At 52.2% G+C, this 12663-nt stretch overlaps 1 protein-coding gene across 1 annotated transcript in view; it reads right to left on the bottom strand.

Annotated features, from left to right (window-relative positions):
- Positions 1-12491, bottom strand: part of LOC123141565 (elicitor-responsive protein 3) — a 15962-nt gene extending 3471 nt beyond the window's left edge. The window contains exons 1-4 of the mRNA XM_044560674.1: positions 12269-12491; positions 11882-11947; positions 5641-5767; positions 5330-5444 (exon numbers count right to left, since the gene is read on the bottom strand). Of these exons, the coding sequence (XP_044416609.1) occupies positions 5330-5444; positions 5641-5767; positions 11882-11947; positions 12269-12335 (375 nt within the window). The 5' untranslated portion in view covers positions 12336-12491. The remainder of the gene's footprint in view (positions 1-5329; positions 5445-5640; positions 5768-11881; positions 11948-12268) is intronic.
- Between the last annotated feature and the right edge of the window lie 172 nt (positions 12492-12663).

The raw sequence follows: 12663 nt of genomic DNA, 5'->3' as shown, positions 1-12663 counted from the left end.
GTGTTCGCGTTTCGTCGTCGCAATGGCATCAACGTCTAGGTCATCCTACCAATAATGTGGTCACCTCCATTGTTCGGAGCCATGACCTTCCTTGCTCTCGTTCAAATAATTCACCATTAGTGTGTGATGCATGTCAGCGTGCTAAGAGTCATCAACTACCGTATTCTACGTCTTATCATGTCACTACTGTACCTCTTGAATTAATTCATTCTGATGTTTGGGGTCCCGCTATTGCGTCTTCGGGAGGGTACAAGTATTATGTTAGTTTTGTTGATGACTACACGCGCTTCACTTGGATTTATTTGCTTAAACATAAGTCTGATGTTGAGCAAGTCTTTTATAACTTTCAGGCTCATGTCGAACGCCTTTTGGATTGCAAAATCAAGGCCGTTCAGTCCGATTGGGGTGGTGAATACCACAAGCTTCATCGCTACTTTCAACGCACAGGCATCTCCCACCGTGTTTCGTGTCCACATACGTCTCAGCAGAACGGTATTGCCGAGCACAAACACTGTCACTTGGTCGAGACCGGCCTCGCCTTACTGGCGCATTCGTCTCTCCCACTCTGATTTTGGGATGAGGCCTTTCTTACGACATGTTATCTCATCAACCATATGCCCACTCCGGTTCTCAACAAGGACACGCCCCTGTTCCGTCTATTTCATGTTCAGCCCAACTATTCCTCTCTTAGGATTTTTGCGTGTGCTTGCTGGCCTAGTCTCCGCAAGTATAATGCTCACAAGCTGGAGTTCCGCTCCAAGATGTGTGTTTTCCTTGGATATAGTCCTCTGCATAAGGGCTACAAGTGTCTTGATCGCACCTCGGGTAGGATCTACATTTCTCGTGATGTTGTTTTTGACGAGTCAGTTTTCCCTTACTCCAGCCCGGGTGTCTCGGTTGATATTGCTTCTATTGAGCACGCCCTCACTTTTCCATCTAATGAACCGGTTTCGGATGTCCATGTGCGGAAATAAGACCTGTCATATTTGTCACCTGACCTGTTTTCTGCAGATGCTGCTCTAATTTCTTCCCAGGAAACCGTCGCCGCACCTGCATCCGCCGGCGTGATCGACGTGCATGGCCCGACTGGGTCACCCGCTGCGTCTCCCGAGGCTGCCTTGACGGCCTCGCCCGCTGGCGCGGCTGTGGACCCGTCGGCCTCGCCCGCTGACACGACCGCGGGCCCGACTGGGTCACCCGTTGCGTCTCCCGTCTCGCCCGGGTCGGCCCAGCCCGCCTCGCCTGCCTCGGGCGTCGCCGGGTCGCCAGCCGCATCCTCTGGGCTGCCGTCCCCGCCTGGCTTCCCCTCGTCGTCTGGTTCGGCCCAGCCCGACGCGTCTCCCCGGCCCGTGTCGCCTGTTGCTGAAAATGGTTCAGCCGCAACACCACTGGTCGGGTTCCCGTCGTTGCCGCCACCATCTACCGACGATGCAGCTCCCGGGCACACTATGGTCACTCGTCACCGTGATCATACGCGTAAGGCCAAGACATGCACGGATGGCACGGTGCGGTACGACACTCGTCGGCGTGCATTCTTTGCCGCACCCACTTCTCATCGTGATGCTCTTGGTGAACCGGCTTAGCGTGCCGCCATGTCTGCGGAATTTGCTGCCCTTTGTCACACGAACACATGGGTGTTGGTGCCTCGGCCTCCTGGTGTTAATGTTGTGAGCTGCAAATGGATCTTTAAGACCAAGCATCGTCCGGATGGCTCTGTTGACAAGCACAAAGCTCGCCTTGTTGCTCGTGGTTTTACTCAACAGCAAGGGATCGACTATGGAGATACTTTCAGCCCCGTGGTGAAGCCTGCCACGGTTCGTCTGGTCCTCTCTCTCGCTGTCTCCCGCGGGTGGAGTCTTCGACAGATTGATGTGAGTAATGCTTTTCTCCATGGTTTTCTGGCCGAAGATGTCTACATGCGGCATCCCCCTTGGTTTTGAGGATGCTCGTTATCCCTCTCATGTCTGCAAACTCCAGAGGTCCATCTACGGGCTCAAACAGTCGCCGCGTGCCTGGTATGCTCGGTTGAGTTAGCGGCTCTCACAGCTTGGTTTTGTTCCCTCCAAGGCAGATGCGTCTCTGTTCATCTTTCACATGGTGCTATTCAGATATACATGCTGGTGTATGTTGATGATATTGTGATTGCTGGTTCTACACCTACTGCGTTGGATCGCCTTGTGCAGTCCTTGTCTGCGAGTTTTCCAATCAAAGACTTGGGCCGGTTGGAGTACTTCCTTGGTTTGGAAGCGTCCTTTCATTCAGGGGGCATGACATTGACGCAGAAGAAGTATGCACTTGATCTCCTTCATCGCGTCAACATGGAGAACTGCAAGTCCACTTCCACTCCGCTTGCTACATCCGAGAGCCTTTCGCGTCACAGTGGTGCATTGCTGAGTACTGACGACTCTTTCAGGTATTGCAGTGTAGTTGGAGCACTTCAGTATCTGACACTCACTCGTCCAGATATCTCCTTTGCCGTGAACAAAGTGTGCCAGTTCCTGTCTTAGCCTACGGAGGTTCATTGGGAAGCAGTTAAGCGTATTCTGAGGTATGTCAAAGGTACGCTAGACACGGGACTACGGATTCGTAAGTCCAGATTTACTGGAGTCAGTATATTCACCGATGCAGACTGGGCAGGCTGTGTTGATGACATTGAAGGAAATATGCCCTAGAGGCAATAATAAAGTATTATTTATTTCCTTATATCATGATAAATGTTTATTATTCATGCTAGAATTGTATTAACCGGAAACATAATACATGTGTGAATACATAGACAAACAGAGTGTCACTAGTATGCCTCTACTTGACTAGCTCGTTAATCAAAGATGGTTATGTTTCCTAGCCATAGACATGATTTGTCATTTGATTAACGGGATCACCTCATTAGGAGAATGACGTGATTGACTTGACCCATTCCGTTAGCTTAGCACCCGATCGTTTAGTATGTTGCTATTGCTTTCTTCATGACTTATACATGTTCCTATGACTATGAGATTATGCAACTCCCGTTTACCAGAGGAACACTTTGTGTGCTACCAAACGTCACAACGTAAATGGGTGATTATAAAGGTGCTCTACAGGTGTCTCCAAAGGTACTTGTTGGGTTGGCGTATTTCGAGATTAGGATTTGTCACTCCGATTGTCGGAGAGGTATCTCTGGGCCCACTCAGTAATGCACATCACTATAAGCCTTGCAAGCATTGTGACTAATGAGTTAGTTGCGGGATGATGTATTAAGGAACGAGTAAAGAGACTTGCCGGTAACGAGATTGAACTAGGTATCGAGATACCGACGATCGAATCTCGGACAAGTAACATACCGATGACAAAGGGAACAACGTATGTTGTTATGCGGTCTGACCGATAAAGATCTTCGTAGAATATGTAGGAACCAATATGGGCATCCAGGTTCCGCTATTGGTTATTGACCGGAGAGGTGTCTCGGTCACGTCTACATAGTTCTCGAACCCGTAGGGTCCGCACGCTTAAAGTTACGATGACAGTTATATTATGAGTTTATATGTTTTGATGTACCGAAGGTTGTTCAGAGTCCCGGATGTGATCACGGACATGACGAGGAGTCTCGAAATGGTCGAGACATAAAGATTGATATATTGGACGACTATATTCGGACACCGGAAGTGTTCCGGAGAAGTTTCGGATAAAACCGGAGTGCCGGAGGGGTTACCGGAACCCCCCGGGGAAGTATTGGGCCTTAGTGGGCCTTGAGGGGAGAGAGAGGGCAGCAGCCAGGAGGTGGCGCGCCCCTTCCCATGAGGAGTCCGAATTGGACTAGGGGAAGGGGGCGCAGCCCCTCTTTCCCTCTCCCTCTCCCTCTCTTTCCTTCCCCCCCTCTCTTCCTAGTTGGACTAGGAAAGGGGAGTCCTACTCCTACTAGGAGGACTCCCCCCCCCTCTCCTTGGCGCGCCCAAGGCAGCCGGCCTCCCCCTTGCTCCTTTATATACGGGGGCAGGGGGGCACCTCGACACACAAGTTGATATACGATATTTTAGCCGTGTGCGGTGCCCCCCTCCACCATATTACACCTCGATAATATCGTTGCGGAGCTTAGGTGAAGCCCTGCATCGGTAGAACATCATCATCGTCACCACGCCGTCGTGCTGACGAAACTCTCCCTCAACACTCGGCTGGATCGGAGTTCGAGGGACGTCATCGAGCTAAACGTGTGCTGAACTCAGAGGTGCCGTGCGTTCGGTACTTGATCGGTCGGATCGTGAAGACGTACGACTACATCAACCGCGTTGTGATAACGCTTCCGCTTTCGGTCTACGAGGGTACGTGGACAACACTCTCCCCTCTCGTTGCCATGCATCACCATGATCTTGCGTGTGCGTAGGAATTTTTTTGAAATTACTACGTTCCCCAACAGACATGCGTTCTACTGGTGGCTTTGCTATATTTGTTGGACCCAATCTTATATCTTGGAGTTCCAAGAAGCAGCCTACGGTCTCGAGGTCTAGCACCGAGGCAGAGTATAAGGCATTGGCCAATGGCGCGGCTGAAGCCATTTGGATAGACACAGTTCTCACAGAACTTGGAGTCACACGGCAGCGCACACCCATATTGTGGTGTGATAACTTAGGGGCAACTTACCTGAGGGCGAATCCAGTGTATGCTCGGACCAAACACATTGAGATTGATTTCCATTTCGTGAGGGAACGAGTAGCTGTTGGTAAACTGGAAGTCAGGTTTATCTCAACTGATGATCAGCTAGCGGATGTATTTACTAAACCCGCTACTCGACAGATGCTAGACCGCTTTAGAACCAATCTGAATCTTGTATGTAGTTCAGATTGAGGGGGCATATAAAATAGGGTCTAGCATATTGTACATGTATACGTATTTGTATACGTATGTAATTGTATTATGATCATCTATATAAAGAGACGTGAGGCTGGATGTTAACCACCCACGCAAAACCCTAAACCTACCTCTTCAACTATGCTGTGTTCAGTTACGAACTAGACCAACAAGATAGGATCTTAAAAGTCCAGAACCTAAGATATCATTGTCTGCATCAATTGAATCATGGATGCCAGAGCCTAAGAACCTACTCTTCGAAAGAGTTAAGAGATGCTTGTACAAGTCCTGGTACCCAACTAGACAGTGGGTGGTACCACCCGCTGACTAGCCATCAGAAATACTAGGAACCTTAGTCGTTTGAGGTTATGAACACACCAGATAGAGGAAGGGGGTTAATTTATTTTCTCTTGCAAACATTAACAACAGACAGTCTTGGGAGTTCAGACGAGATTCAAGAAGTCAGTTAAAATTAAAAATATGGAAGTAGCATTTTAGGATCTACCTCGGGAGTGAATGTGAGACCGACTTTGATTTCTCCACAGTAGTGTTCACCTTTCACAACATTATAAACTGTTGGTGGAATGCTCCCTTCCGTATAAACTGCTTCCAAGGGAATCCTGCAACAACCAGTTGAATTGGGGCATTTTTTTTTAAGGTCCATACCATCACTGCAATTTCCAGGATAGCATAAAGACACGGGCCACAAGTAAGAACAGTAACTTCATGACAGATGTTCTCTGAAAAGATTCCGGATAACTTAATGTACCAATAGTAATTGTAGAACTTCAGATATGGATGGGAAGATATGCATACGTTGCTTCACCAACGAAGTCGTCCGATGTGCCCGAGTCGCTGTCCATAAGTTTGATCACCAGCTCCGTAGCTTGGTCTGACACGGTGAAGACAAAGCTTTCGTTCCATTCAGGCTTACTACCTTTGCCTGCATAGACATTTTGAAATTTAGCATTACATAACGTGCAGGAGTAAATTGCACAAAACCACCACTTTGAAGGCTAGGTTTGCGAAAAACATTATAATACATTTTTTTTGCAGAAAACACCACGTCTACGGTATTTTTTTTGCAAAAATCACTGATCGGCGGATCTTGCATTGTTAAGTAAGATTATGACAAATAGGTCCCATTTTTCGCTGAGGTGGCATAACATTTTACCCAAGACAGCGTTAGACGGGTAAAAAAGCTAAAACACCCGCAAGTTTTTTCCCATGTGCTGGCCAGGCCCTTGCCATGTCCTGCCACACAGTCAGCCGCCTCGATGGCGCCGGTCACCACCATCCGCCAGCCGCCGCCGTGCTCACCTCCCTGCCCCGCCGCGCTCCAGCATCTGCCAGCCGCGCCCGCCTCTGCTCAACCGCGCCACTGCCGCCATGCACCATCCAGGCGGGTAAGGGCCCACCTCAAGCAGGCCCCGACGCTCCCCGCGCCCCTCGACATGAGCTGCAGACGGCGGTGCGCGCACGCGCTCCAGGCGTCGCACCTCCGGCGAGGGATGCCGCGCTGCTCTGTCGCCCCGTTCTGCCCCCAGCGCCGCCACATCCGGATCCGGCGAGGGAGGTCGCGCCACCGCCCCGATTTGGCCTCCGCGAAGAGACGCCCATCGACGGTTGCCGGATCCGGCGAGGTATGCCACGCCGCTGCCCCGATTGGCCTCCAGCGCGAGGAGGCGCCCAGCGCCGGCTGCCGGATCCGGCAAGGGATGTCGCCGCTGCCCCGATTTGGCCTCCTGCGCGAGGAGGTGCCCAGCGCAGGCTGCGTTGACCGCCCCAACCTGTGGTGAGGATCTGATTGCATTTTTTCTTTTTGCTTTAGGGGTGTCTATGTAAAATGTATGGACTAGTTTGTAAAATTAGATTAAAATTGACCTAGCATGAAATTTTACGCCACGTAGGCAAAAAGGGGCCCCAACTGTCATAAGCGTGCTTAACCGAGTCAAATCCGTCGATCGGTGGTTTTTGCAAAAAGATTACTGAAGACATGGTGTTTTCTGCAAAAAAAATGTATTGTAGTGTTTTTCGCAAACCTAGCCTTCAAAGTGGTGGTTTTGTGCAATTTACTCAACGTGCAGGGAACTGATATCTGCAATTGAAACGAATGACATGAGGCAATAGCAACAACTTTTGCATCCCTTAGACAAGGAACAGTTGACCGTTTAAAATGTTAGGGCGACTAGGAGTTAAGCACATTTTAGGGCGACTAAGAGTTAAGCACTTCTTAGTTCTCTTTTGTTTCCTTACGACTGAACTACCAGTCCATTTTTTCCGATAAAGGTTGTATTTTGTTAACTCATAATGCCGCATCAAGAGAATACAAAGGCATCATGATCTCACACCCGACCTCTGCATGAGTAGGATGCACACAACTAACACTAACGCACACACACAAAAAAGAAAAATATGCGACCTCCAAGAAGTGAACTATAACATGCAGCAATAACCATCAGCATCAACCACCACCGATGAGAGCACCCGGACATGGGAAAAGTGCTTCAACAACGACACCTTCAAAAAGGGAACGACGCGCAAGCGGCGCCATCGCCATATCCACCCACGAAGGGTTAATCTTGGGTTTTCACCCCAAAGAGAAAGTCCGAGCAAACTTCAAACAATGCCTTCAACAAGGGAACGGTATAAGAACACCACCATTGCTAGGTAGAGCCAGTCCAAGGCAGACCTAGAGTTTTCACTTAGGAGCTCAAATTCTTGTGCTCAAGAGCACCACCAAACTTATGTCACCCTGTACTGCCGCCCCCACTTTCAAGGAAGAAGTTGCTGTTGCAAGCCAGATTGTCACTCCTCAACAGCCCTATACACTCACAACCCCGACATGGACAAACACAACCGGGCATACCACATATACGGGAAGTAGAGCAGAGCACAACCGCCAGCAACAACAAGGTAACTGACGCCACCAAGAACCCATGAGAGGCCATCCTGCAGCCCCAAGTCTTCAACAATGATTGGGCACAATTTGCAGAAAAAAAATCCGTCGGTGGCCGTCAAGAGCCCACATAGGCCAGCTGACAGCCATGTCTTCACGGAAGTCAGCCGACAACGGCACGAAGCGTAGCATGCATGTAGACAGAACTTGTATCATATACACTTTGTTATATTCTTTTGCCTGTGATGTATATTAGAGGCAGACGCGCACTTTGCTGCGCCGTTTGGTTCATAGTGTTTTTTATCTGGTGGTCGTCAATTTTCTATGAGTTTTACTAGAGGCGGACGCGCACTTTGCTGCGCCGTTTGGTTCATAGTGTTTTTTATCCGGTGGTCGTCCATTTTCTATGAGTTTTTTCCCTCATTGTGTATTAGGTCGTCTGTGTGTGCACATTAGAGAACATCATCACTTGTTGGTATGAAGTCACAAAACAAATTCCTTCACTTGTTCATTTTTTTCGGGGGGCTTGAAAAAGCAACGCCCTTCCCCTCCCGCGTCGCCCCGCGTGCGACGAGGAGGGTGACCACGCCGCCGCCGCTGCCAGAGACCCCCTCCAGCTTGCTCCTCGTCCCCGCCGACGGCGGCAGGGCTCTCTCGGCTCCTCGAGCGGTGGCCTTGGTGCGGGACAGGGCGGCCACGGCGGGACGCGGTGCTAGCTTCGGGCGTAGCGTCTCTCTCGCGCGGTCTCGACGGCGGCAAGGCCTGGTTCGTGTGCCGGGCGGCATGGTGGTGGTGGAGCATGCCTGTGGGGGTGGCTCGCCCTGTGGATCGGGCTGGGGAGATGACTCGCGGGTGGCATGGGCGGCGGCAGGCCGGCCATCTTGGCGCGGCTGCGAGGTGGTAAGAGGGCCTGGGTGGCTGGCAATGGGCTTCTCCGGCTGTTGTGCCATTTTCAGGCATCAATGGTGGTGCGAGCGTGTGGCGGCGACGTCAACGCAGATTTGGTTGCGATGCTTTAACAGGCGGCGCAGGGTGGCGGCGCCGACTCTCCTTCTCTTCGGTTCAAGCCAAAGGTGCACGGGGCTGGGCGGGTACCGGTGGTGCAGGCCACACATGCAACGGGGAAGGCTTGGATCTAAGGTTCGTGCTCGGGCGGGCCAGATTTGTGTCCAAGGCGGATCGGAGCTGGTGCTTCAGGTAGATGTGCCCGGGTTGCATGCTCGAGCTGCGTCCACCTCTCATGGGCATGGTGGGAGTTGATGGTGGTCATGAAACCGCTGCTCTGGCCATCGGATCGGCGCCGAAGACCATGAACGTGCTGTTGTGCGTGCTCGCCTGGGCCAAGGCAAGAGGGCTAGTGTCGAGGCTTGCTTGCTGGTGGCCGGTGGCAGTCATCGCTTCGTGTCCCCCCTGGTCCACCGGGGCTGGCTGGGGATGCATGTGTGGGCGCATCCTACGGTAGAGGCACTAACCCAAAATCGATGGCTGATGTCGGGCTAGGAGTGGATGGAGGTGTTCGCTCTTCCTATCGTGGTGGGTGTGCTGTGAAGTGGGGGGATGGCGATGTTTCGGGATTTGGATGGCGGAGCGGCGGCCTCGGAAGGTTGGTTGCATGGTTGGCTCTCCGACGGGTGCTATGGCGGTGGTCGTGGCGTCCCCTTGGTCGTGTGGGCGGCAAGGGGATTGCATCGGGTGGCTTGGACTCGTCCTTTTGTCATTGGCAGTGGAGATGCCCAGATCCAGATCTGGGAGTTTGGGTTCGTCGCGATTGTCGAGGCTTTGGCGCCGGCAACAGCAACGCTCGCGGGCGCCACTCACTTCTTGAAGACGTCGTTGTGGTTCTCCTCTCCGTGTCAGGGCTCTACGTGAAAACTCATGTCCTCTTCGGACTCGGCAGCGGCGACGCTCCACGCCGTCTTCCCTCCCGAAGGCATTGTCATGGAGCTTAGGTGTGCTAGGGCGTAGCGCGGCATTTTATTGCATCTTCCCTGTGTTCTTCTTCGGTAGCGTAGTCGCGTGCGTTCTACGTGATCCGATTATCCAAGCATTTGCTTTGTAAAAGGGCTGCCTCTCCACCTTGTATCGTTCAGCCATGTACTTTGTTCGGTGGTTGCTTTCTATATAAAGCGGGTCGAAAGCCTGTTTCAAGAATCACAAAAATTAACTTTGCATAAATTATTATCATTTATTTATCTCCTTATGAGACCACCCGATTCATATTCATTACCACGCCAGGAGGGGAGTAATCTTAGAACTCAATATATTCATTACCATGCCTGGAGGGCGAGGAGGCTCAGTAACGCAATTCAATAAGGATATGTTGCAGGCATGTTCTTGAGGTTGCAGTGGTTGTCTTGGTCGGGTATGTTGTGTTGACGATGGTCTTGGGCCTTGGCACCCTTGTATCTGGCTCGGACGACGTCCCTTGAGTGCTAGTCCGGTGTGTGGGGTCTTCGCCGGTTTCCCTTAATTAACCGATGCCATGTATGGTTTTTGGGTCCAGTTTCCCTTATTAACCAGACCAACTCTTTTCTTCTATATGCAATGCGGGAGCTCCCCGCCCTCTGACGAGGTTTCGTCAAAAAATTCAATAAGGATGAGCGGAATCGTCCGTGAATAGTATTAGGGTCCATTAACGAGGCATCTGACACATGGAGAGGTTTGAGAAGACGCTGTAAACAGCGCGCGACCGGGAGGAAACACTAGAGGCCGCCGGCGGGGTCCCCGCCTTCTCCTTCTCCATCTCGCCGCCAGAGGGTGCGGCCAGGCGAAGCACGGTCGGCATCCGCGGCGTGGGGAGATCTCGCCCTCTCGCACAGCGGGCTCGAAGCGGGCCGAGGCGACTGGGCCGGGGTGTCGCGTTAGACGACGGGCGCGGCAGCATGGTGGAGCCCAGCGGGACGACGGCGTGTCGGGCGGCGTGCTAGAGGTGCGCGCTTGGGGGCGGATGCGGTCGCGGCTCCGCCGGATCTAGCCCTCCGAGCGGCGCGGGTCACAGGAGGCGGCCGCTGCCTTGTCTTCCAGCTGGTGGGGGTGGCACCATGACGGTGGTGGTCGACTTTCTCTCCTCTGCTCTTCGGCTGGTGGATGTGGCGAACGGTGGCCTTGTTGGTGGATGTCGGCGGCTCGGCGGGGGTGCCGTTGGCTGGCCGGTGGTGGTGGGGGCGAACCGGGGAGGGAGGCAGGGGGGCTCCTGGTCCATGTCCCGGTGGACCGGTGCGGTGGTTGCGGCGAGGACGAGGCAGGTGGCTGCCGGCGACCCTTTCCCCTGCCTGGATCTGGTTGGCTGGGTTGCCTTCCTGCCAAGGGTTGGTTTTGGGGTGGAAGGAGGTGCCTTCTAACTCTCACCGATGCCGCTCTCACCAATGCCGGGGCGACGACCTCGGTAGTGGTAGTCGCGTTGCTTGCGGGCGAGGTGTGCGGGTCAGGTGTGGGCTGGTCGCTATGGCTGTTCGGGCGGCATGGTGGCCGGTGCTTCCGCGAGCGGTGGCGTTTCGAAGGTGGAGCGTGCGTGCCAGGGGACATCCCCTGCTCGGCTTCGGTCAGGCCGACGGCAGCGGCGTCTCCTTTCTGAAGGCGTCGTCGTGGCTACTCTTCCCCTTCGGATGATCCAGGTGAAGGCCATGATGCTTTGGATCCGGTGGCGATGACGCTCCGGTGTTGTTCCCCTTCTTGAAAGCGCTGTCTTGGAGGCCTACATTCGCCGAGCTCAGCTTCGTCTCTCCATGACAGTTTTGTCATGGTGGACTACTCCGACTACTTCAAGCACTGCCCTCATTGCTCATTTGCCGTTTGCTTGGGGTGTTGGGGTGGTGTGGCTGTTCCTGTACCTGTTGTATCAGGCCTTGGGTGTGTTGTGTGGTGGTGTGGTGTGTGTGGTTTCCGTTGATTGTATCGGTGATGGTTGTTTATATTCTTTATATAATATAAAGCGGGGAAAACCTTTTTCGGTAGAAGACGTTGTAAACGGGTTATGGACACAAAAAAACTCCAAAACAAACACCTCAGTCTCACTAGATTGTTAGAGCCACAAGTTGGACCTGCTTGTTTAGCAATGCAGAAATAATCATCAATTTTGAAACCTATATTAGCAGCACATGAAAGATGAATGACAGAATCAATTGTAATGAAAAGGAACAAATCGAAGAGCATATCCACCTGATGCAATACTGCTCCTCTGCTCCTGCGAGCGGCATTTGAGAAGTGCGTACGGGTCCATATTGCCTGCACTCAATTTGTCAACAAGAAGCAACTTATCATCATCGGAGTCCTTACAAAAATGATGGGATAAATAACCAACAGATGCAGCAAACATTTGCGCAGGGGGGGCGAAACGGCGATTTAATACGGATAATCAGTCGACCCGGTCGATCAATATTCTAGGGAGGCGATTAATAGCACGAACGGCAACGTCCCGATCGAAGGAAAACAGAATGGTCCGCGCTGGTACCACGCACGGCGGCATTAACGAACCCTAGAAGCAATCGCTATCTTAAATGATTATTAGGTTTCACAAAGCCAAAGGATTAGTTGATGCGTACGCACACAGGAAATCGGTGTTCTCGAGGCCCTTGGCGCCGACGAGCAGCACCTCCAGCGTTCCGTGCACCATCGATTCTCTTCGTCGTGAGTCCCTGTGGGGTGAACGCGCGGTCGAGTTGAGCGGCAGGATGCAGATCCGGATGTCGGTCCTCCGCTCTCGCTTGGGTCCTCGGCTCTCACATGGAAATTGGGGTGGAGTGGCGTGGCTTGGGGACTCCTCGGTTCTCGCCCGCCAGTTTCGGTTCGGAGTCTAAATATAGACCAAAGGTTCTACTTAAAACAAAAAATAATGATGAACCAACATATGGTTGAATGGTTAAAGGGACTGTGATATTTCAGCCCACCAAGTTTAATTCTTGATGTTCGCATTATTCCTGCATGTGCTTTTAGTGAAAGAA

The sequence above is a fragment of the Triticum aestivum genome, chromosome 6D (genome assembly GCF_018294505.1).
Source record: "Triticum aestivum cultivar Chinese Spring chromosome 6D, IWGSC CS RefSeq v2.1, whole genome shotgun sequence".
NCBI lineage: Eukaryota > Viridiplantae > Streptophyta > Magnoliopsida > Poales > Poaceae > Triticum > Triticum aestivum.
The sequence above is the reverse complement of the archived record's forward strand: the minus strand, read 5'-3'. Positions and strand labels throughout refer to the sequence as shown.